This window comes from Chanodichthys erythropterus, chromosome 7 (assembly GCF_024489055.1).
Source record: "Chanodichthys erythropterus isolate Z2021 chromosome 7, ASM2448905v1, whole genome shotgun sequence".
Lineage (NCBI taxonomy): Eukaryota > Metazoa > Chordata > Actinopteri > Cypriniformes > Xenocyprididae > Chanodichthys > Chanodichthys erythropterus.
In genome coordinates, this window is record NC_090227.1 from 30349003 (window position 1) to 30372963 (window position 23961).

At 38.1% G+C, this 23961-nt stretch overlaps 1 protein-coding gene across 1 annotated transcript in view; it reads right to left on the reverse strand.

Annotated features, from left to right (window-relative positions):
* Nucleotides 1–173: 173 nt before the first annotated feature.
* Nucleotides 174–23961, reverse strand: part of cmip (c-Maf inducing protein) — a 32663-nt gene continuing 8875 nt past the window's right edge. Inside the window, exons 2-21 of the mRNA XM_067390156.1 lie at nt 21365–21490; nt 21226–21276; nt 20157–20318; nt 18560–18601; nt 18209–18271; nt 17486–17566; nt 17289–17392; nt 16802–16906; nt 15472–15843; nt 13213–13278; nt 11770–11796; nt 10822–10870; nt 10587–10694; nt 10368–10484; nt 8079–8219; nt 7789–7836; nt 7515–7661; nt 6310–6415; nt 5410–5480; nt 174–2952 (exon numbers count right to left, since the gene is read on the reverse strand). Of these exons, the coding sequence (XP_067246257.1) occupies nt 2899–2952; nt 5410–5480; nt 6310–6415; nt 7515–7661; nt 7789–7836; nt 8079–8219; nt 10368–10484; nt 10587–10694; nt 10822–10870; nt 11770–11796; nt 13213–13278; nt 15472–15843; nt 16802–16906; nt 17289–17392; nt 17486–17566; nt 18209–18271; nt 18560–18601; nt 20157–20318; nt 21226–21276; nt 21365–21490 (2040 nt within the window). The 3' untranslated portion in view covers nt 174–2898. The remainder of the gene's footprint in view (nt 2953–5409; nt 5481–6309; nt 6416–7514; nt 7662–7788; nt 7837–8078; nt 8220–10367; nt 10485–10586; nt 10695–10821; nt 10871–11769; nt 11797–13212; nt 13279–15471; nt 15844–16801; nt 16907–17288; nt 17393–17485; nt 17567–18208; nt 18272–18559; nt 18602–20156; nt 20319–21225; nt 21277–21364; nt 21491–23961) is intronic.

A 23961-nucleotide genomic window follows, 5' to 3' on the forward strand; every position in this document is an offset into this window, starting at 1 on the left:
CCAATACCAATTATTGTACATCATTAAATCTCAAAAAAAGCATCAAATGAGTGCATATGTTTTATAACAAATGGCTAAACTAGTGAATGTACTAGAAATGCATTAATAAAAAAAAGCTTTGAAAGCTTTCTATTTGAAACATATTCACAGACAGTTTATTTTGATTGAAACTGGTTCACATATTAGGCTTATTTTCCTGTTGAAGATTGTGTGTTTTCATTACAACAGCCACAGAGCAGCAGCAGCAGCAGCAGCAGCAACCCAGCTGTAGATAGAAGCAGAAAAACACAGAAGAAAGAAATAAGGGCAGCAGTTCTATCTGCAAAAACTCCAGGAGTCATGGGTAATGTAGTTCATTCTGTATGTACACGCCTGTGCTGCAGGGACCCCACCCACATCATATTAAGACTCAGTCTCAATTCAACATAGCAAAAAGCGCTTTTCAAAGAAAACGAAAAGAAAAAAAAAGCTGAAATTAATTACATTATATGTTGATAAGGAGACATTGGAAACACAAATAGCACAGTGAGCTCCACAGGATATTACAAATTAATCAGGAAACAGTTGACTGAAGTATAAACTGGATTTCCACCCCAATAGATGAGCCATCGTTTCGAAGTGATGGCTTTTTTTTCTTTTTAAATAATTTTTTAACAAAATGAAGGCTGGGGGAAACCCAGCCCCCTTAAATCCTTCCCCGCACAGAGAAAAATGGTTAGGACTGAAGACCATTACAAAGTGTCAGTCACATTACCACGGCTTGAGTTTCACCAGTGTACAGAATGGCACAGTTTCTAGCCACTCACGAACGCACCTTAATAACACACATTCCCAATATAATCCATCGGTTTACTCCATGCACGAAAACTCTGTCCATCTTTCACTTTTAGAAACAAGTATTGATCCATATGGTAAGTGGTTGAAGGGGGCTAGTGCTTTTACCCTTTATATTTAAATCTGTATGATCAAAATGCAACATGCAAAAAGAGAATTAAACAAAAAAGATACAAAACAGGCAACAAAAATGGATTAAACTTATACAGTCAAAAAACAAACAAACAAAAGAAGACCTGAACACAATGACAGTGCATTTGGTCTGGGGGGGAGGGGAACAAAATTGGGTGACCGTATGCACGCATCTCAAAAAGTGAAGGCAACAAAGAGTCTCCCAAAAACATGAGAGAAAGAGAAATGGGAAATTATATACACTCATATGTACATTATACAGTATGCAACTATGCAAGATGGCAGGTGCCCAGTTATGGCACCCAGTACTGAACGCCCCCCATCTGGACGGCATCTACATCTGTGTGAAATCGAATGCACACACACAAGCTGGACCTATAAAAAACTGCTACTTTCAAGACCGGCCACATGGACGGGGCAGCGATTCTATCTAATTGTAGTTTAAAGTGGGAGTAGAGACAGATACACCTTTGTAAACATAAGAAAAACTCGATTTAAGATAAGACGGCAAATTGATTGTTTTATTTCTGACCGTCTTAATGAGATTTTTTTTTTCTACAAGATCTGTCTCATTTCTCTACAAGTCAAGATATTGACTGTAACATTACAGTGGTCATAAACTATACGTTCAGAGAGACGATTAAAAAAAAAGCGAGAAAACGAAATATAAAAAGGTTAAACTGCATAACGTCGCACAAATCTTGGCTCGATTTGATATAAATATGAGGAACATGGTCAACCGTTGTGGCAGGACACTCTTGGTAGACTCCTATCGACCAATAGAGGCAAAGTTTACAGAGAATAATAAAGCCTATTAATCAGTTTAAAAGTCCATAATGTATCTATGTACAACTTAGCTGACTTTCCTCAGAGTTGCTAGGTGACGCAATCTTTTACAGAAAATGTTTTAGGCACCATCTTGGTTCAGTATGTTTGACAAAAGTACTTAATAAAAGAAAAAGGACCAGAAAGGGGGGCTCATAAATACAAAGTAGTCCCAGACTACTTCCTGGACGACGTTCTCTTAAATATGGGTGTGAAATTAAAATTACACTGTACACAATGTGGCTAAAAAAGAAGAGAGAAGAAAAAGGAAATGACAAACGAAAATGTCTTTTTCTTTTTGTCTTTTTTTGAGCGAAGCCCCTGAAATGTTTGCATTAAAAATGGGGATACGTCGATTTTCTTTACAAACACACATATATATGAAAGCAGTGTATGGAAAAATATGCTTATTCAAGTTGATAAAAAATGATTTTCAGAGCGATAGAGATATAGAGATGAACATGTCAAGAAGTGAACATTGTTAACAGACACATTTTACACAAGAAATCTCTGTGAGGATGAAAAAATGACAGACTCTGAACCGAGAGGACCAAGCACACATGTAACAAGAACAGAAAAAACAAAAACGATGTGGAAAATGGCTTTCCACACAGGAGGTGATATCAAAACTGTACTGGAATGTGGCTCTGAATATTCAGGCCTTCACCAGACGCTGGTACCACATGGGAATTGGCTCCAGGTGGTTCAAGGAGAAAGGGAGAAATCAACTGTCTTTGTCTTCTATGGGGACAAAAAAAACAAAAAAGGGACGCCAGTTACAGGTTAAAACGAGGGACACGGTTCCTCTGAGGGGGTTTCAGATAAAGGCGAGAAAGAGAAAAAGTCCCCAGGTGATGTCATTAGAAAGGTTCCTGTGCTGTCTGATGATGTCATGGGACATATTCTTGCATTTTGATGCCGCTGCAAAGAGCGTCCTTGTATTCAGATGAGACACTAGACGATTCTTAAACGTTTATGATATTTTCAGAAGGTCCTTGTCGTTTGAATGACAGTTCCTATAAATACAGTCCTCGTTTCTTGATTATGTTGTGTTCGGATGATGTGTCAGCCATTTCCTGCGTCTATAAATCTCCTCGAGCATTGCGTTCACCACGCCTCCGTGTAGCGAACGTCTACTTCCTTTAGATTGGGTAGTTTGGCCTGTGGGTAGGAACGGAGAGAGAGGTTTAGATATTGAGATGCTTAAATGCGACATGTTCCTGGTTCAACGTTCTTAATGGCCCTTCATTCTCAGATTTTAGGGTCAAGGGTACGAATGATTGATCTATTGTTGAACCAGGAACATGTCCTACTTGTGTAAATCACATATGCAATAAAATCTGCATGATAAGATTTAAAGGTGAATGTGTCATTTCTGCACCATTAGTCACCAAATGGAATTGGGAAAGTAGTGACTGTTCAAACTTGTTTTCTCAACACTCCCCCATTTGCTATTGGCCAACCAAATGCATAACAACGGCCCCAAATTCATACCAAGTCAAAATTGCTGTTTTGTGCCGGTTGTAATGCTCAGACTGATTCAACACACTGAGGTTTTGAATATAAAATACCAGATAAGTATTTTTATTTTTGGGGGAGGAAATAAACCCATGAACACTACTGATTAAAATTTTAGGATCGGAAAGATTTTATAACATATTTGAAAGAAGACTCTAATGCTCACCAAGGCTGCATTTATTTGATCAAAAACACAGTAAAAAGTTATTTTGTGAAAAATTATTACATTTTAAAATGTAGTTTATTCCTGTGATGGCAAAGCTGAATTTTCAGCATCATTACTCAGTCTTCGGTGTCACATGATCCTTCAGAAATCATTCTAATATGCTGGGGCACGTTCAAGCTCAAACCGGTGCCCAACATTTTGCTACGTTTTCCGGGTTGAACGACATGTTTCCTGGAAACGGTGTGCAATGGGTTTGAGATACGTTTTCTCTTGTTTGGTGGGCGTGTCAGAAATGTCAGCCCAATCAGCAGCAAGATGTATATAAACCACGCGGTATTAAAGAAACAGCTCGCACAATGAGTATTAATGTAATATAAAAATACTATACTTATATATTTCGCTGTTGTATTGAGAAGTGACACTTTAAACTTTTCTATACTCCTCTGATTATATAATGGTAAATATTACAATATCAAAGCACAACAACAGTGATCAGTAATAATGATAAGACTAATTAATACAAACAATGAAAATAATATAGATCATAACACAGTCTTAAAAGGTAAGAAGTGGATTATCCTTCACCTGAAATTTTTGTCTTTTCATCCTGAAATGCAAGGCAAGTGTTGTATCACAATAATTAGGAGAACATTGGGATGTTCTATTTTATTGTGAACGGCAAGGAAAGTGACTGTAACATTGAGTGTATTTTGCAGCATTAAACACCTATACCAACTTCATCAGGCTCCGAAAATTCTTCAAAAAGAACACAAAGAATGTCCTTCTCAGCTGCCATAGTTGCAACTCTTGCGTCATCAGAACAGGGTGTTCAACGCACTACCGTTTCCGTTTAAAAAACGTTTTGCAACGTTTTGTCGGGGCTGAACACAGCCCTGATTTGCTGCTTAAGAAACATTCTCTCTCTTTTAAAAAATAAAAAAATAAATCAATTTTGAAAACAGCTTTTTTTTATGAATAGAAAGTTAAAATCTAATTTGGAACAATTAAAAGGTCTTTTAAATTATGTACTTTTAGTAGCTACTGTATATTAAAAGGCACAATTTGTAAGAATTTTGGATGAAAATATCCAAAAAACACTAGAACAGTGTTTTATATTTTGTTGACTTGTGTACTTACATTATCCCAAATGTTTCCAAGAATGTTTAATCTAGAGAAATAAGCAATTTTTGCCTATCATTGACATCATACCCGTGTTACCCTCGATTTCCGGATATGTAGAAACCATGGAAACACCAAAGATGCTATAATATATTACGTTTTACTAGACAGGTGAGAAACTATTTTGATACATTCATTGACAGAAAACTAATCATGTTATATAGCTCAGCACATTAAGTCTTATCGTTTAAATCTCGTTTTCTTGATTTCCGTGAGTACCAAGTTTTACCATGACTAATATTGATCTAGCTTACTGCAGTGTGCAACAAATATAACAACTTTCAACAATATATCTAATATGATAAAACACACTGTGTTACCCCACATACGCTTGACCGGAAGAAGTGGAAACACTCGTATGCGGCATAATAAAAAAAAACTCCACTGCTCTCGAGCCGCGTGTCGCGCTCGTCTCTCATTAGCAATCGCTCAATCGGCCTCGATCAGCTCCAACGGCTTATACCCACACCCTGCTCCATACTACAGTAATGTTAATAAATCTTTAACACATTAGCTCATCCGTGAACAGGATTTCCGCCCAAGTCCCGTCGAATTCTTTTCCACGGGATGTAGAGGTGAAGACAACACTATGCCTTTGTTTTGAATAAGTGACCTCTAGCGGTGAAGAATTACATATTGTGCCTTTAAACTGGGATAGGAGCTTTAACATCTAAAAAACTGACACATTTCACCTTTAAATTTAAGTTTCAATTCTTGCACAGTCTGAGAGTCTGCTGGTGTGATCATTCTCTTACCTTCAGGTCCTCATAGGTGTCCGCTGTGAGTTTAGTACTGTTCATATTCAGGCTGCACAGGCTTTTCATAGCTGCAAGGATAAGTTGCAACAAGTTAGTTGTCCTATATGTTAACTAAAAAAAAACCCACAAATGTGTCAGGAGTCAGGGCATACACTAAAAGGCTCTTTACAAGCAAAATAAATAACTTTTTTTTGTTAAACTCATTTGTTAAATGGATAGTTCGGCAAAAATAATGTAAATTCTGTCATCATTTACTCGGCTGCTTAGCCATCATCTATTCTTGTTGTATGGGTCTAAGCTCCAAAAACAAAGCATCATAAAAGTTTGGGTAAAGTGTAAGGACCCGACTGAAATTTGAAAGCTACTAAATCTCATTTGTACTTGTTGCGTTCAATAAAAAAAATTGTGGCAATGCATAACAGCACATCTGATTTCACTGATGGCAAAACCCACTGGTTTTTGTGTGTTACGTGACGTGTTATTGTGACGTGGCAAGATTAAAAACACAACTGCAAATGATATTTGAGATCTACGACAGCGACGAAAATTATCTGCGAACGATGACTGTGGTTTTCAGAAGACTTGGTTTATAGTGCATGAGTCACATTTTATGATACTTTGAAGCTTGAAGGTATAAATCACCATCCACTTTTGTATCTGTAAATGAAAAACAGAAGCTTGGACAATGTGTTCTTTTGTGCTCCACAGAAGAAATAAGTCATACTGGTCTGGAATGACATGAGGATGAGTAAATCATGACAGAATTTTCATTTTTGGATGATTTTGGATTTTGGACACCTTAACAATGACTTTTGGACTCTTAAATTCAGCAGCAGCTGTTTTTAACAGTTCAGAATGAAGGTAGCTGTCTGTAATATGTGTGTAATGCGCTCTTACAGCTGAGGGAGAGCAGACCAGCATCTGTGACTGGAGTCTCACACAAGTTCAAAACCTGCAGACAGGCCAGATGCTCTGATAGCAGACGGAGCCCTGCATCTCCAAACTGAAAAAGAGAAAACACAAACCAAGTCAATAAAAATAAAGATTGAGAAAGTTAAAAATAAATAAATAATTCAGCAAGGATGCAATAAATGGAACAAAGGATACAGTATTATAATACTGATTATAATATTTATAATTTGAAACATAATAACAGTCGGGTTCGGATTTACCTCATATTGTGACATATAATGCATCACATCCATACATCAACTTACAGGTTATAAAGTTTACTATAGCTATGTGGTAGCTCAGTGTTTTCTAGAATCTGGCCAAAATCTCATGTTATTAAAGACAAAGTGCTTCTCACAGGCTATTTAAGTACAATTCAGAGACATCCCATATTAAGACATCTCAATTCAGAGGCTGCATTATTCGAAGGCCGATTGGGACACAGTAACAGCCACGATAAAGGCTGTCCTAATTTGAAGGCTCCTTCAAATGCGGCCTCGAAATGTGTTCTTCATTTCCCGGGCAATGAAGGATACAACAGATGGATCCTTAGCATCTTAGCTGAACCCAGAATTCATTGCTTTTTTTTTTCTTTTTTTTTTTAGAGAAATTGCTGGATTACACTTTTAAATGCAAGTATTGGGTTCCAACTTACTCAAATATCTACTGATACAAATACAAAAAATTATTATAATATTAATCATTTTATATAATAAAATATAATATAAAATATAATATAAAATATAATATATATATATATATATATATATATATATAATAATATTAAAAACTTAAAGCATTCTTGTATCTTACTATGATGTGATTTGATATAGTTTAGACTCTTTATTATAAACAGAAATGGACCAAGGTGAATATATTTAGGCAGTTTGTGAACCCGGTTTTGTTTTCAGACAGTTAGTTGCTAGGCGACAAGAACAATCTTCCGTAGGCAAGTCCGTCCCATTTAACAATACTCGGTCTGACCTTCACGTCCTTCGAAGGCGTGACCTTTAAAGGATGCAGCCTCTGAACTGACACAGCTTATGACTCGGCAACTTTTAAATTCACGTGCATATATCAGAAAAATATATATATATATATATACATATTGAAGTTATGGGACTGTGGAAGAAGCAGAAGTAAATGGAGACCTGGGTGGACCACAGGTTGAGCTGTTTGAGGGATGGCAGTTTGATGAGCTGTTCGGCGCAGGCACTGGTGACGTTGGTAAACGCCAGGCTGAGGTTCTCCAGATTGCCGAAGGAACCGGAGCTCAGTAGACGAGCCAAGTCAGCATCCTAGAGCAAAAAATATGAAGGGAAAAAGGCTTGAGGAAGGAATTTTTGGTTCTGTCTTTCACTAAGAAAACAACAGCATGGATGCAAGCACATATACACATTGTAATTTACACAAACACACACTCACCGTAGATTTAGAGGGCAGAGTGAGTCGAGTAGGTCCTCCTTTTCTTTGCTAAACAGAGAGAAAGATGTTATTAGTTTTCATTCCAAACAACAGGTGGCGCTTGAGAGTCAGCTCTGTATACGTAGGAAGTCTGTAAATGGGTCACTTCTGTCTTTTTGTGTTAATGGGAGCACTGCGTTAAACCAACAGTCAGAGCTCGGCCTGTGACGGCAGCAATGACCAGTCGACTGTGTTATCGAAATTGCACGTGGCAGTGAAAATTGATTTGTTAAGCTGGTTAGTGCACTCACCAGTTCTTTAAGTTCTCTCTGCCTGTCGCACAGCTGCTCATACATGCGCAGGCCAACCTGGGTGCTCTCCAGGGTGGAGATGATTTGTAGCTGAGTGTCCTTATTCTCTATGATGTTATACTCCAGCATCAAACACAGGATCTGCACGGCAGAAACAGAGGGATGAATGTTTTGTCCTATATACAAGTTTCAATGGAGTTTCTTTAACTCTTCACACATAACTTAGTGAGCTGCCTTGCTGACTACTTAGGCAGCATCCACATAGAATTGGAACCTCATGGGTAACTGATTTGATCCTTTTAAGGGGCAACAACCCTTAACGGCACTTGACTAAATGCCCCGATATACTCATGGCAAAGTTCGAACTAAAACTAAGTTCGAAATATGTGACCAGCGATATACTATTATCGAACATTTGACATATGCCTCATTTCATCAGAAATGAAATGTAGCGGCTATCCAGTGTGTTCATGTTTTCACCCACGGAGATTGTACCTTGAAGGACTCAAACGGATGAAATGAGTCAGAAGAGTTCCACGTGAAAGAAGGCGGAGCCTCAGCGCACACACTTCCTATTACGTTATCGCCACGGACCAATGGTAGTACGAAGGTGTTCTGCAGCTGGAGCAAACTTTTCCTGAGAGTTCTCTTTGGAAAGCCATTTCGAATTCCCAAAACAAACACAAAACGAACTTCGTTTTGGCCTGATTTTATTCGAAATGATGTCACATGAGTTTGTTTGAAGTATATAGGGGCCTTAAAAGGTGCTTTCGCATTAGCAAAACTTTTGCAGGCATAAAAGGTATTTTGTCTATTGTCAATATTGTAGCAATGTATGAATCACCGTGTTGTAAAGTCACAACACAACGAATTTGTGCGAACTTGCTGTGCAAAATCGACACAAGAAAATCTATTGCGGAAAATCTCATGCAAAATTTGACATGCGAATGTCAGAATGTTAAACTAACAAGTGGATACTCTAATAAACAAAAACATACCGCTTACACATTTCCGATGAAATCGTAAAATATCGGCAGACAATTAAATTAGATTTGCGGTGCATTCTGGGATTGCCAAATTGACAAATGATGCACGCAATATTGCGTTCCTGGATACATCGTTGGCCACAACGTAGTCAGAGTGTCGACTATCAAGTCCACTTTGCTGTTTATTCTGATCTAGAACTGCCAACTTAAGACTTAAGTGATCAACTACCATTTATTTAGTTTTTTGTTAGGGGCAAGTTTAACTAAATTTGAATTAACTAAAATTTATCATACTATAACAACAGATGGCTGTGGGAGCAGTTTCCACAGAAAATGGGAGAAAAAAAAAAAGCAAAAATTTCTGTCTGCATCAAAATACAGATTATTTAAAGCGGAATATACAGTTCAGCAAATGGACATCTTGTTTACTAAGCCTAGCTGTTATTTCTTCCGCAGAAGCATTCATTAGTACCTTGTAAACACAACTTTGTTTCTCAGGAAGTTGCATAATGTTTGCCAATCAGATAAAACCTGCTAATTTTCAGTCTGCTCTAGCCATTTGTGTGTGAAATATTCATCAGGCGGTCAGTAAACAGACTGTGGGCGATCTTTGGTCATGCCCTTTAAAAGCGGAGACTAGCAAAACTAGGGTTGTGTCTGAAATCGCCCACATGCCCTTAAATAGAGCACTATTTGAAGGGACAGCCTGAGTGGTGTCCAAAACCATAGTGGATGTTATCGAGTGCACTCATTTAACAAGTGTACAACTACACTCAACAGCTATAGAATGCCCATAATGCACTGTGAGGGTCATGCCGAATGAATTCCCGCATCTCGTCAGAAGATGGCGCCTGCAGTTGAATCATCCATCGATCTGTTTTCCAAACTGCTGGCCCAAAGTGGCTACAGCGTAATCATACAGGTAAAAATGTGCCTTTTTAATTGATTATTAAACTGTATAATTAAGATTTATACATGCTAGTTTCATGACAGAGTTCAAGATAAATATTTTCATTACTGCTGGAGCTGCCAAGTTTCAAATAATTATTAAACAGCAAGCACAAACTATGCAAAAGTGGCAGCCCTTCAAGCACACTCAGTGTCTGAATTCACTCACTCGTTTTCATTCACTCCTTCAAGTGGACTATATTAGCGGAGTAATGTAGGAAATAGTGAATGAGGGTATCGGGGGCGATTTCAAACACAGCTTAGGTCTCAGAAGCTAGCAGTCTACCGTTTTGAAAAGCCTTTGGGCTGAACCGTCAATGATGCCAAAAAATGCTAGACAGTCAGTCATTTGTACCTCCACCATGGTCTGGTTCCCCCGCAGGGCCAAGAGCATACAGGGTCCCAGTTTATTTTCAGCCAGCGACAGTAGAAATTTCTTCGTCTTGTAGCAGGAGCCCATGAGGATGTGGACCTGAGAGGACGAACGACATCAGACCATAAAAGTAGATATAGTGGCAGGACAAAAGACTAAACTAAATGAGACATTTCGTATTTCATACAAACAGTTTCATACCATGCTAGCAAACAACTCTCCGTCATCATCACAAGCTACGCCTCCTGGACTGTACAGCTGGAACCACCCGTCTTTTCCAGAGCGCACGCTGAGCAAACAGGAGTGGACCTGTGAGAGACACACACATATGCATATACAAACCATTACTAAGCCTATAGAGGCAATATTAAGTAAGCATTCAGCTGAAACTAAACTAAACAACTCCCTTTCTGCAAACAACAGTTTCCTGTCTCACCTCTTGTCTGGGATCTTCAGCAAACCTCTGAATGACATATTTCAGCTCTCTGTTAAAAAAAAAAAAAAAAAAAAAAAAAAAAAAAAAACAGATTTGTTAGATGACATAAAACATGTGGACTTAAACACTTTAAGTAATAATTCACCCCCCCGTCATCATTTACTTCCATTACTTTTTCTAAACAATAAGTTACTCTTTCCCAATGCACTTACAATGAAAAAGGACTGGAAGCTTCAAAAAGACGCAGAAGCACCATAAATGTATAATATGGGTTAATTTTAAAAAGAGCTAGTGAGAATGTCAAAATATTGACAAAGTGTGGTCCTCAAAAGCTATAGTATGGATTCAGAAGACTTGAGAATATGGCACACAATATGTATAGACTACTTTTGTGATACTTTTATGGTGCATTTTTGTCTTTAGGGCTTGACAACAACTCAACAACTTGTCCTCATTTGCTTTCATTTTAATAACATGACTGGACACTTCTTTCAACACTTCAAAATATCTTCTTTCTCGATCCACAGAACAAAGAAAGTCATACTGGTTTGAAATGACATGAGGCTAAGAAAATGATAAATGAATTTTTATTTTTGTATAAACTATCCCTTTAAGTATCATAATGACATAGCCTAACTTTGCTAAAACTCTTAAAGGGATAGTTCACTCAAAAAAGAAAATTCTCTTATCATATACTCACCCTCAAGACGTTCCAAACTTGTATGACTTTTTTCTGTGGAACATAAAAGAAAATATTCTGAAGAACTTATGTTCCACAGAAAAGTCATACAGGTCTGAAACGACATAAGTGGCGAGTAAATTCATTTTTCACCCTTTAACATTTAACAACCGCAAGTCAGGTTGTTAGTCACTGACTTTTTATATCTTGACGCCTTATTTGAGCATCTCTCTAAACAGTTCTGTGTACAGTAGCATAATGTAACTTACTTTGTAAATTTGGCATGTGCAAGGGCCCTGGAGAGGAGAGAGCAAACAGAGAAAACAGACTTGAATCAGGTACACACACACACACACACAAAAAAAAAAGAGTGTCGTCATTCCATATAATTACACAAGTTGCTTTCTGAGTCTATACGTAGGCGTGCTTGCCTTGACATGCACGATGATACAATTTCAAGTCATCTAAAGTGTTGTGTATGTGTGTCTGGGAGGACTTCATCAAATGTTTTGCATGTGTGCTCTGGGATGCGCCTGGCTGTTGTTAACTTTTTCTAATGAAGGCTGGAAGCTCGGCGTGGCGTACGAGCGCAGGTGAGCCCCCCACCTGTGGCAACCGCAGGGCTCTGCAGAAGACCTGTAATGATGTGTTCTGTCCTGCAGGGCCAATTACAGGAGCCACAAAGGACCCGAAACGCCTCACCCAATACCCACAATCCCACTGCAGAGCCCCGCTGTGGCTCGCCCACGTCAGTATTCTCCCCTGCACGCCGTTCCTTGAGAGACCAGCCCACCGCACGTACACAGAGAGCCCCTGGTATCGTTATGTAGGCTACAACGATGGCTTTTTTTGTTTGTTTTTGAAGTCACAAACAGTACTAACAGTACAGTACAAACTGTTTTGTATTTAAATTATATAACAGTATTATATCAATTTTATTATATTATTAAAAACAGTAATTTTGTGAAATTTTGTTACAATTTAAAATAAATGTTTTTCCATTTTAAAATATTTATTCCTGTGTTGGCAAAGCTGAATTTTCAGTAGCCATTACTTCAGTCTTCAGTGTCACATGATCGGTCAGAAATCATTCTGATATGCTGATTTGGTACTCAAGAAGGATTTCTTATTGCGGAACTCATCATTTTTTGTTCTTTGATGGATAGAAAGCTCAGAAGAACAGCATTTATTTAGATAGAAATCTTTTTGTAACAAATGTCTTTACAGTCACTTTTGATCAATTTAATGCGTCCTTGTTGAATAATAAAACAAATCTTACTGACACCAAACTTTTGACCAGACGTGTAATATGCATTTTAAATTTTGCACAGGCGCTATGCAAAATAAAAACAAAAATCTTATTCAAATTCCAAATAAATTATTCACTAAATCAAGCATCGAGTGTGCTGTGACATCCAGTGACTCAAACTACATCTCTTTTTTTCCATCTTTTTGTGTCATGATGATGCAGAAATGAAACCTAAAACAATTATCTGCTCATCAGACTGGTTATACATGCAAATTCTGATCTGATTCACGAATTCAGTAGTGGGAGTGGAGCTAATCTGAATTGCAGCAGCTATAATCCTAATTGATTATTAATTCACTTTCAGATTCAAATTGTGTGGCCCTAGTTAAGAGTTAAAACAGACGTCATGCAGTTACAAAGAAAGCAACTGTGAGCAGAATGAGAAGGGAGTAAATGCCCTTACTCTTTCGGGAAGGGGATGGGTTGAAGCAGGCTGGCCAGTGCTGGTCTCCAGTCATCGTAGTCCGATCTGCAGAGAGAAAAGGCCAGAGGAGGAATTAGAGATTCAGGGGCAGGAAGAGGGAGAACTGGAGAAAATAAGAACCTTATGTAAGATTGGCCAGTGAAAGCTGAAACCTCTTTGGCTCTGCTGTGATCTGCAACCGGATGGTTCACAATAAGATCAGATGGAGGTGGTAAAGGCTAAAAATGGATTCAGTTCAATGAATCTGTTATAAATATGCAGACAGGTTTTAAGGTCACTCCTCAATGTGATTACAGTTGAGTCTGCTTTTTTATATACCAAAATGATCATTTACACACAATGTGGGACGATCAGCAGTGTTACAGAGTAACTAGCTAAAAGTAGCATTGCTACACTACATTATTCAGTTCAAGCAGCTCTGCTGTTTTTAAAACAGCGTAGGTTTTCCCGTAAGCTAATTATCCAGACAAGCAGCAGTGTTGCACAACAAAGCGTTGTATTGCATTTACTCTTTCTACTAAAATGCTCCTCTCTTTCTATTGCTTAAAGGTGCCATCGAACTGAAAATTGAATTTACCTCAGCATAGTTGAATAACAAGAGTTCAGTACATGGAAATGACATACAGTGAGTCTCAAACTTCATGGTTTCCTCCTTCTTATATAAATCTCATTTGTTTAAAAGACCTCCGAAAAACAGGCGAATCTCTACGCCCCCAATATTTGCATATGCCAGCCCATGTTCCCAACATTATGAAAGGCATTACACAAGGGCAACCAGTATTAACGTCTGGATGTGCACAGCTGAATCATCAGACTAGTTAAGCAAGCAAGAACAACAGCGAAAAATGGCAGATGGAGCAATAATAACTGACATGATCCATGATATCATGATATTTTTAGTGATATTTGTAAACTGCCTTTCTAAATGTTTCGTTAGCATGTTGCTAATCTACTGTTAAATGTGGTTAAAGTTACCATCGTTTCTTACTGTATTCACGGAGACAAGAGCCGTCGCTATTTTCATTTTTAAACACTTGCAGTCTGTATAATGCATAAACACAACTTCATTCTAATGATGCCCCAAAATAGGCAGTTTAAAAAAATCATTAAAAAAAAAAAAAAAAAATCTATGGGGTATTTTGAGCTGAAACTTCACAGACACATTCAGGGGAAACCTTAGACTTATATTACATCTTGTAAAAAAAATGTTTGATGGCACCTTTAAATAGAGCAGGGATGTCCAATTAATTTTAGCAAATCAGGTGGTTCGTACAGTTTGTTGTAGCGAATCACTTTGATCTGGCAATTAATTTGACTCATCATCAGAATTCCCTGTATGTGGTTTTTCTTTTTGGTAGTGAAATAAAGATTTAGTTAAAGGTCCCGATATACTTCAAATGAAACCAAAGAACAAACTGGTGTGATGTCATTTCGAATAAAATCAGGCCAAATCGAAATTTGTTTGGAGTTTGAAACAGCTTGCCAAAGCGAACTTTCCAGAAAAGTTCACTCTGCCTGGTAAAGACCTTCGAACTAAAATTGGTTTGTGTCAATTACACAATAGGTAGTGTGCACAGAAGCTCCGCCTTCTTTGATGTGGAAAAGCTCTGCGGTTCATCATTTAATATATTTTATAAAGTGGTATATAAATAAACATGACATTGTCTTGACTGGAATGTTGAATTGCAGAGTTTGTGCAAACATATCCACATTGGTGCTTTCTTAACTGCTGTTTTCTCACAGCTGTCATTTTTGTTGCGTGTTTATTTTGTTATTGAGAGTAAAACGCGGAGCACATATTTACAGATTCATCTAAACAGGGCTCTCAGCAGCGTTGGCAGCATCGGGATGTTGAAACAGTATCCTGCTGAGCAAAGAAACGAAAAAGAACTTTGCTGTGAGTATATCTATCTGTCTATTACATAATCCAATCATTATCTAAAAGTGATCATGCCCCAAAAAGCTTCAATGAAGTCAGTTACTTGTTAGTAACTTTTTGTTAGGTTTTTTTAAAATGGTAGTTTAACTTCATAAAATTACCAGTAGAAAGCACTTTAGCAAGCTCATCAAATACCATCAAATTAATTTAGCACTATTTATTTGAGGTCCTGTGATGATGCCAGCTTTTACCTCTACAACGTTGGCAGGTCTGGCAGCCAGAAGAACATCTTAAAACTGAACAGAAACATTTACAATTCCAGCAGAACAATAAAACAAAGATGCAGTGACGGCACTTACAGCATCTTGAGGATGAGGGCGAAACAGCCCAGCACTCTGTCGGCGTGGGCAGGCAGCTGAATGGACAGGGCGTTGAGCGCGGGGCTGACCAGTAGACAGTCGATCAGGTTGGGCTCGCTATCGCCCTCCGCAGGGGCCTTGCGCAGTGTGTTAGCGGTGTTGTTGTTGCGCTCCAGCTCCACCAGGATCTCGCTGGAATTGACGATGGAAGGTGGGGGTGAGAGGGGCAGGGCCGGAGGCGGAGACAGGGTGGTGGTCAGGGGTGGCGTGGGCGGCTCGGGCCGCAGCAGCCGCAAAGGCATGGGCGGTTTCCTCTCGCTTTGCTGCTGACAACCGTTTCGGATTTCCTTGAGACTGGGAGAGTTGTCGCGACTAACAGAAAAAGAAGGAAAAAGATAAGACATATGCCACTTTCCCTGAATTAAAGACACTGTGCTATTCTGTTATTTATTTAGTTTTTTTTTGGTTAGGGAAAATATTAATTATATTATATACACTCCTGTTAAAAAGTGTGGGGTTTGTAAGATTTTTAATTTTTCTGAAAGGCGGCTTTAATTCTCCCTAAAAAAACTCTGGTTGACAGTCAACATTTTCACCCACTTTCAGAGTGCATTTGTTGAAAAACCTGACTTTTAAATAAATTTGAATGTAATATTATTATAGAGTTTTAGGCTCTTTCCATGGAAATTGCCATATTTGCATTTAGTCATACACAAAACACCAGCTGTTTGATTTGCTACACAGCCACAGTATTTGGAAGACCTTATTTGACTAACAAGTAACTATCGGACATCTGATTCTAGTAGGAGGATAAATGGAAAACAGGATGAAAACATGTAAATGTGTGCACCTTTAAAACATCCATGAACTGTTCAGTAGTTACGGAAATTTGTTGAAAGGCCAGTGGAGAACGAATGAGAGAAAAAGCAAAAAAAAAAAAAAAAAAAAGGCAGTGCAAAGAAGCCTTGGGAATGAGCCTTGACACGTCTCACTCCCTTGAGTAGTTGTGAATCATGGAAACTTTTGAAAATAGTTCCTCATTCCTCTCAGGTGGGTGCACCACGGCACAGAGGCTCAAAGTGATGACACAAACAGGACAGTTGAGACCAAAAATGTCACTACAGCCACGTCGTTGTTGTTTGTCACAAAAATTACAGACCAATAAAAGCAGTTGGAAATAAAAGCGTCAGTATTTTAAGATTATTTAAGAACCGGCACATACGATACGGTGCTGTGGAGATGGAAAATATGATTCAGAGAAATGTTTTGAGCTCAGGTCTCAGGGGTACATCACATCTCATGGGTTGGAAAACCAGTGAATCGAACGCACCTGTTGATGAACTCTTCGTAGCAAGAGTAGATGGCAGCAAGGCACACCGCCACGAGATTGGGGAGAACCCGAGGATGAGGGCACTGTCCGGTGGGACCGTGCATGCTGTAATCAATACATGTAAGAAAAGGTCAGGTTACCACAGCTCCTGCGTCCAAACGCACACAAAATGACAGCTAAAAGAAAACAAAGCTGTAACAGGAAGTAAGGGCAGGGCTTGGTCCTAAACAGACCATTAAAATGACACAGTCTTACAGATAAAAGGATGTTACAGTTTGTGTACAGATGAAGGTCTGTTCTTTGTATGTGAGGTGGAGTCAGGATGAGGTAGCATTGTGTCCCAACCAGACGCGATGCAAACGAGATTCCAAGCTTTTATCGCTTACCGCATTGCATCGGGTAAGGTCACAGCGTTGTTTTCATTACTACGGTTTCGCTTACAGGAAAACTGATGTGTGTTTGTATAAGAGAAAAACACGTCACTCACCTGTGAATGAACTTCTTGACCACTTCCATGCCAGCGTTAAGTTCATTCAGAGCCAAAATATACTCCTGAGTAAAGAGACGGAGTCTGGGGCATTTCCCAAAGTCCTGGATCGAGAAGACAAGACCAGGAGAGTCAGTAAATGATGGTGCGTTGACGTATGAATTCGAGAGCACATCTGGCGTAGTGCGCACACCCACCATGTTGTGTTTGAGGATTCTCTGAACCACAGGAGTGAACACTTCAATCACCACCATCGACCGAGGACGCTCCCTACAGTGCTGCATAGAGGAACACAATAAAAAACAAAAAACAATCTTGATTATTACATATATTATTAATCATCAGAATCATTAATCCCCTTATTAAAAAAAAGGCACTTGGTAAAGCGTTGATGTCAGGTAATAAGTTCAAAAGTTTGAGGTTGTTAGAATTTTTTATGTTTTTCAAGCATACAGTAAAACAGTAAAATTGTGAATTTACAATTAAAAATAACTATTTTGACAATGTAATTTATTAACGTGACAGAAAAGCTGAATTTTCAGCATCATTACTCCAGTCTTCAGTGTCACATGATCCTTCAGAAATCATTCTAATTGGCTGATTTGCTGCTCAAGAAACATTTCTTATTACTATCAATGTTGAAAACAGTTGTGCTGCTTAATAATATTCTAAATGTATTTACAGTCACTTCTGATCAATTTTCATGTGTTCTTGCTGAATAAAAATATTTTATATATTTTTTTTAATTTTCAAACTACTAGTACTTCTGAAATGACCATTTTCTCATTTATTTAAAATTCAATGAACACAAGCCAAAATATTTTTAACAGTTAAAAAAAAAAAAAATGAAAGATTAAAAACAATTTACAATACTGAACTCATCTGTTCCCCTGAAGAATAGCCAGAATCATCACATTTACCTTGCAGAAGAATTCACACAGGTCAGGAGGAGGGTGGTTATTCTCCAGCAGGGGTGCGATGGCCTACAGACAGATTCTAACCATTAGTCACCTTCCCCACAGACATGTAGAGTCTTGTTGCTTTTCATCCACATTTTCAGGAACTGTATAACCAGCACATCTGTGCATGCATGTGCTGTTTCTATGGCAGTACACTACATTTTCAAATTAATTTTATTCTAGAGCATGTTTCACTGAGCCTTAAGACACATTACGTAACCCTGCATTTGTTAGCAATGGAGTTTAACACACTCTTGTGTGAAGGCAACATGTGACTTCATATTTTCTTGGTAAAGAAGCAGCCCCACTCACCACAATGATGTTCTCATGGTCCTGAGCGCTGAGGTTAGTGTTCTGGGAAGGAAATGACATGAATGCACTGTTGAGAACTCATTGGCCAGCGATGCCACAGCTAAGTGACTCAAAAACCAGCAAACCTTCTTTTTAAAATGTTAAAACCCTTCTAGGGAAAGCCTGTGTGACTCAGGGATACAGCCAGTGAGAAACTGTTTTTTAGAACTTTTAAAATGTTTATACCAAAGCTTGTTATAGGTGAGATTAAAAGATATAATATTTATCTGCAAATCAAAGTAAAGATGCAACCAGTGTTTTCATTTCTGCAAGATCTTTGTTCCATGTGAAAAAAAAAAGTCTCATTAAACCACAGCTACAAGGGCAACCACAGGTAACTCTAAACTTGAACATTCTGAAAACTCAAAATGAGACAACACACACACCTTAATTCACAAATGACACTCATAACCAGAAAGGAAAACAGAATGCTGCTCGAGTTCTAAAAGAAAGATGCCAGCTATACTTTAAGGAGAAACTGGCTGAATAATCATATATTTAACAAATCTGATGTTCTCAAAGAGAAAAGTGACACTTTAATGCACCAAAAAGTTCTTGCATGGTTTAAGGTCGCTAGCTAGTCACTGTATTAAGAGTCAACTGCAAAGTTTTATGGTATTCTGTTCTCTAGATATGGTAACTTGGAAGCCCTCTGTCAAACAAGTTTTTGTTTGTTTGTGAAAATGTCACTTTTGATTAATTTAAAGCATCCTTGCAGGAAAAAAGTTAATTTATCTAAAAACAAAAAAACAACTTGCTAATATATAGTATAAAAAATAAAATTCTATTTCAGGAAAAATCATATCAGACAAATCTGATGTCCTCAAGAAGAAAAGTGACTCATAAATACACTTTTTTGTTTAATTTATTATTATCATTATTATTTTTTAAAGAGTTTAGGGTTGCCAACTTGTGACTTATTGACTTAAATTAAGAGCCCACTGCATAGTTTATTATATTCTGCTCCCTAGATATGATTGGAGGACCTCTGTCAATATAAATCTGTTTTGTTGTCCATCAGACAAAATTTGTAAATACAATCACTTAAAAAAGGAATAGCTCACTTATCAATAAGGACACATTATTTGAAGCATTATTGTCCATGACACGCATTACATACCAAAGTTTTGGGCAGACATACAAGTATGAGCAATAATAGTGATGCATGCCTTAGCAAGCATAGTTAATGAGCTTAACTTAAAGGGATAGTTCACCCAAAAATTCTGTCATCATTTACTCACCATGAAGTTGTTCCAAACCTGTATAAATTTATATATAAGGAAGATATTTGGAAGAATTTTTGTAACCAAGCAGATCTCGCCACCCCCATTAATTACCATAGTAAGACAAGGAAAAACATTCTTCCACATATCTACCTTTGTGTTCAGCAGAACAAAAAAATTTATATAGATTTGGAACAACTTGAGGGGGAGTAAATGATGACAAAATTTTAATTTTTGGGTGAACTATCCCTTTAAGATCAACACTCATATCGAACTACATTTATAACTAATCTTACCTCTCCAGTTAGATAGGCATGTAAATGTGTGTGACTTACCTCAGCAAGCAGGGTGGAGATAATGTGCAGTGGTGCCTGATGGATGGATTCGTCCTGCAGGGGTGAAGTGAGGGCCATGTCCACCAGGGCCCTGATCTCCTTCAGAACCACATCCCAGCGGCTCGGGTTATTCAGAACCTTGCGGTACTTGTAGATCTTTTTCTGCGTATGAATCAGATAACCCAGATTACACACCTACCTTTTACCAATGCAACCAAGAGTTATGAAAATGGTGCACGTTTTACCGCCATAATGCAACAGTGGTTATATATATAACAGTGTAAAGTATGTTGTGAATTTACTCAGAAACGAGTTGTGGTAATCAGGTTTGGGGATTTAGGGTTTGAAGTTCTTATTTTGTTCCATTTTATTAGCATCATGCATGGATGTTTTTCCAACCACAAGCATTTAGAAAAATTCTAAAACACTTTTCACACTCACTACTAGTTAAATTGCTCTACTAGTAATGTCCAAAGGTTTCTAGCAATATAGCTAGGCAATTAACCTCTTGAACATTTCCACCATATCTCAAAATGTGTGTAATACATAATTTCTAACAATAACATTCAAATGGTTTATAACTATTTCATTTTTCCTTTCAAAAACAATTCAGTGTGGAAATTATTGTGGTGATTTCTTTGTCTTGCTAAGGCTAAGTGATATTTGTTATTTCCTTCACACATTACGTTTCATATTTCATATCAATCATGCTCTTCTTCATGGACAAGGCCGATTCCTCGGTAACCAAGTATTAACTTCTGATAAATCTTTATTGGGGGAAAATTGTTTATGGCGGAATTGATGTCACAACTGAGGTACTGAAAGTAAATAGTGTAAAAAAAAATAAAAATAAATGTATAAATCATTTGACAATAATGTTCAAATTGATCATGACTGTTTTATTGTTCCTTCAATGAATTTAATCAACCCCTGGAACATCAAAGTTTCCATAGTTGAAGAAACGCCCCACATACATACTCCAATAAAATTATACTCACACTAAAACCATGCAAAATGTCATTACACCATCACTTTTTGCAAATCTAATCTTCTAGACATGTGACCTTACCTTCCACTGTATAGAGTGAAACCACTGGTCCCGCAGATAGCTGTTAGCAGCCTGTGAGTGCACACAAACATTCACAAAATGAGTCAGAGCGTAATCGCAACATGAGCGTCATGAAACGAGGTGAGGGGGCTGGAGATACCTGCAGGAGGACCGTCCCTCCAGGAAAGCTTAGCTGAACACAGTATTTGGGGGCATTGTCCCAGGACAACAGCTGCAGGTCCTCTATAGTGCTGTAAGACAGAGGGGCCTCCATGTATCCTGTGGGCTACAGAGACAGGAAGAGACACGTTCATGTTTGCAGAAAACATTCAGTGCTTTAACACCTCTCAGGATGAGCGTCACATACCACATTGACCACCTTAATGAAAGCTCTGCGGATATCGTCATAGACGAGTGGTTGCATTATTTATTAATTTGCACAGGATATCAAATGTGAATATGATGATTGCTCTCTGAATGTCATGATACGCCTTCGAAGTTGCGTTGTACAACTCTTGACGTACAAATCTTTGAGCCAGCATCACCCACAGAATGATTGTTTCAAAGGTCAGAAGCAAACATGGTTGAAGTTTCGTGTTGGTATTCACAATGCAAAGTCTACATTATGGATTTCTGCTTGGAAGTACCAGAACTATACACATTATATTATTATTATTTTAATCAGAGCAAATGAGAAATACACAAAACTGCATATTTTATACTTGTTATACACCAGATCTTTTTAGAAAGTTGAAATTGTTTGAACTTGGGGTTTCGTTGCTTAAAGTTAAATGCATTGGGACGTTTTCCGCAAAGTATCATGCAACTTCGAAGAAGTGGTCTTATCTATATCAGCGGACATAGATTGTGGACAATGGATTACAAATAACTCTTCATACATCTAGTTCTCCATTTGGGCCATGAATTTACAGTGAATTTAAAGTTCCCCTTCTTAACAATCTTTAATGGAGCTTCTTCATTTTCATTATTTGTCACACACGGGCCAAGCTCATTTCTCAGTTCCACTCCTGACTGAAGTGTCGGTGATCACATGACCCTCAAATGTCAACAGGCTGTTCCCAATCTCTTTCCTTCTACAATAGCACACTGCGGCTGTTCCTTTATTAGCCACCCTCCCTCCATTGCAGCCCGGCAACAGGCTCTTCCATTATTAGTGCAGCCCTCCCTCGGCTTCTTTGCACAAACAGGCTATTGCTTTATTTGCGCTGCTCTCCCTCTAGACTCAAACCAAACCACAGTTCCTGTATTTGTGTCAGCCACCCAGTTCAGCAGAGCAAACAAGCTGTTCCTTTCTTTGACTCATTTTCTCTGCGTCTCTCACTCGCTCAAACAAACAGGCAGCTCGTCCCTGTATAACCGAATAAAACAGGCCTGTCTTATTTACATCCCCCACTCTTAGGTGATAGAGCAACTGGCTGTTCTGCAACGGAGGTCCTGCTCCCTCTGCTGCAGAATCGAGATGGCTGATTTATCTTCCTTTTAAAGAGTCGGTGTGATAAGAATCCTTTGTACGATATCTCATTTTTCAAGAAATCAATCACAAGACTCTTATATATATATATATATATATATAAAAACACACACACACGCACACACACACACACAAAAGGTTGTCATATATCTACAATATCCTGTATGACGATGTGACGGGAACTTGCGGTGAGTTTGACGTTCTATCTGCTTATCTTTGTGTCACTCACTGTCCTTTCCTCGCTCTCGCTATCTGTCCTCCTTTCCACATCTCAGTTCCAAGAAGTCCTCAGATTCTTCTTCCTTCTTCTCATTCAGCCTGTTTTTAATGGTGCAATTCTTCTTTAAGGAGGACTTCAATAGCTCTCCTCTCACCATTGCTATGTTGCCATGGAAACAAAGAGATGAAATAGAGACATATGTTTTTTTTTTTTTTTTTTGTTACCAGGGAGATCCAGATGGAAAACGATGTGGAGAAAAACATCAGTGTGTTCAGGTGGCGTCTCTATAAATGACAAACTGATTTTGGAGAGCTCCCATCAGTGCTGCACCTACTAAACCATGAGGAAGCACAGAGAAAGCACCGATTTCTCAGCTTCTGATATTGATATATAAAGAGCCGAGTGGCCAATATAATAATATAGACAAATCAGACAATTGTGTCAGATTGTATCAGCAACTAGGGGTGTAACTATACATTGTTATAGAGATATTGCAATATAAAAATGCGACGATATGTATAATTGTAAACTATATGATTCGCGATAGTGTTAGCTTTATCAAAGGCTCAGCTTACATCATTCATTCATAAGGCATAATTCACCAAAAAAATGTCATCATGTACTCAACCTCATGTTGTTTCAAACCTATAAGATTTTCAACTTCCAAACACAAATGAAGAAATTTATGAAGCCTGAGCGATTTCTGTCCCTCCATTTAAAGTCCACTCCTCTAAAATGTCAAAAGATCCAGATGTCAAAAAGGCATCGGTAAAATACCGAAGTTCAAATTCACGTCTTCCGAAGAGACACGATGGCTTTATATGATAAGATTTACAATGACACGCATACTGTAAAAAACAGATGTTCAAATGCTTGTGTGATGTGCAAAAACAAAATGAATGAGTAAATGCAGAAATTTAAAAAAAAGGAGAAAGTTTACGGAGTTTCAGTGACATTACTAAATGAAAGCTGCAATAGGTGATTCTCTACAGAATTTTTTTTTGTTATACGCGTTGAAAGTCTTCTCATATCCTGATAGCAATCA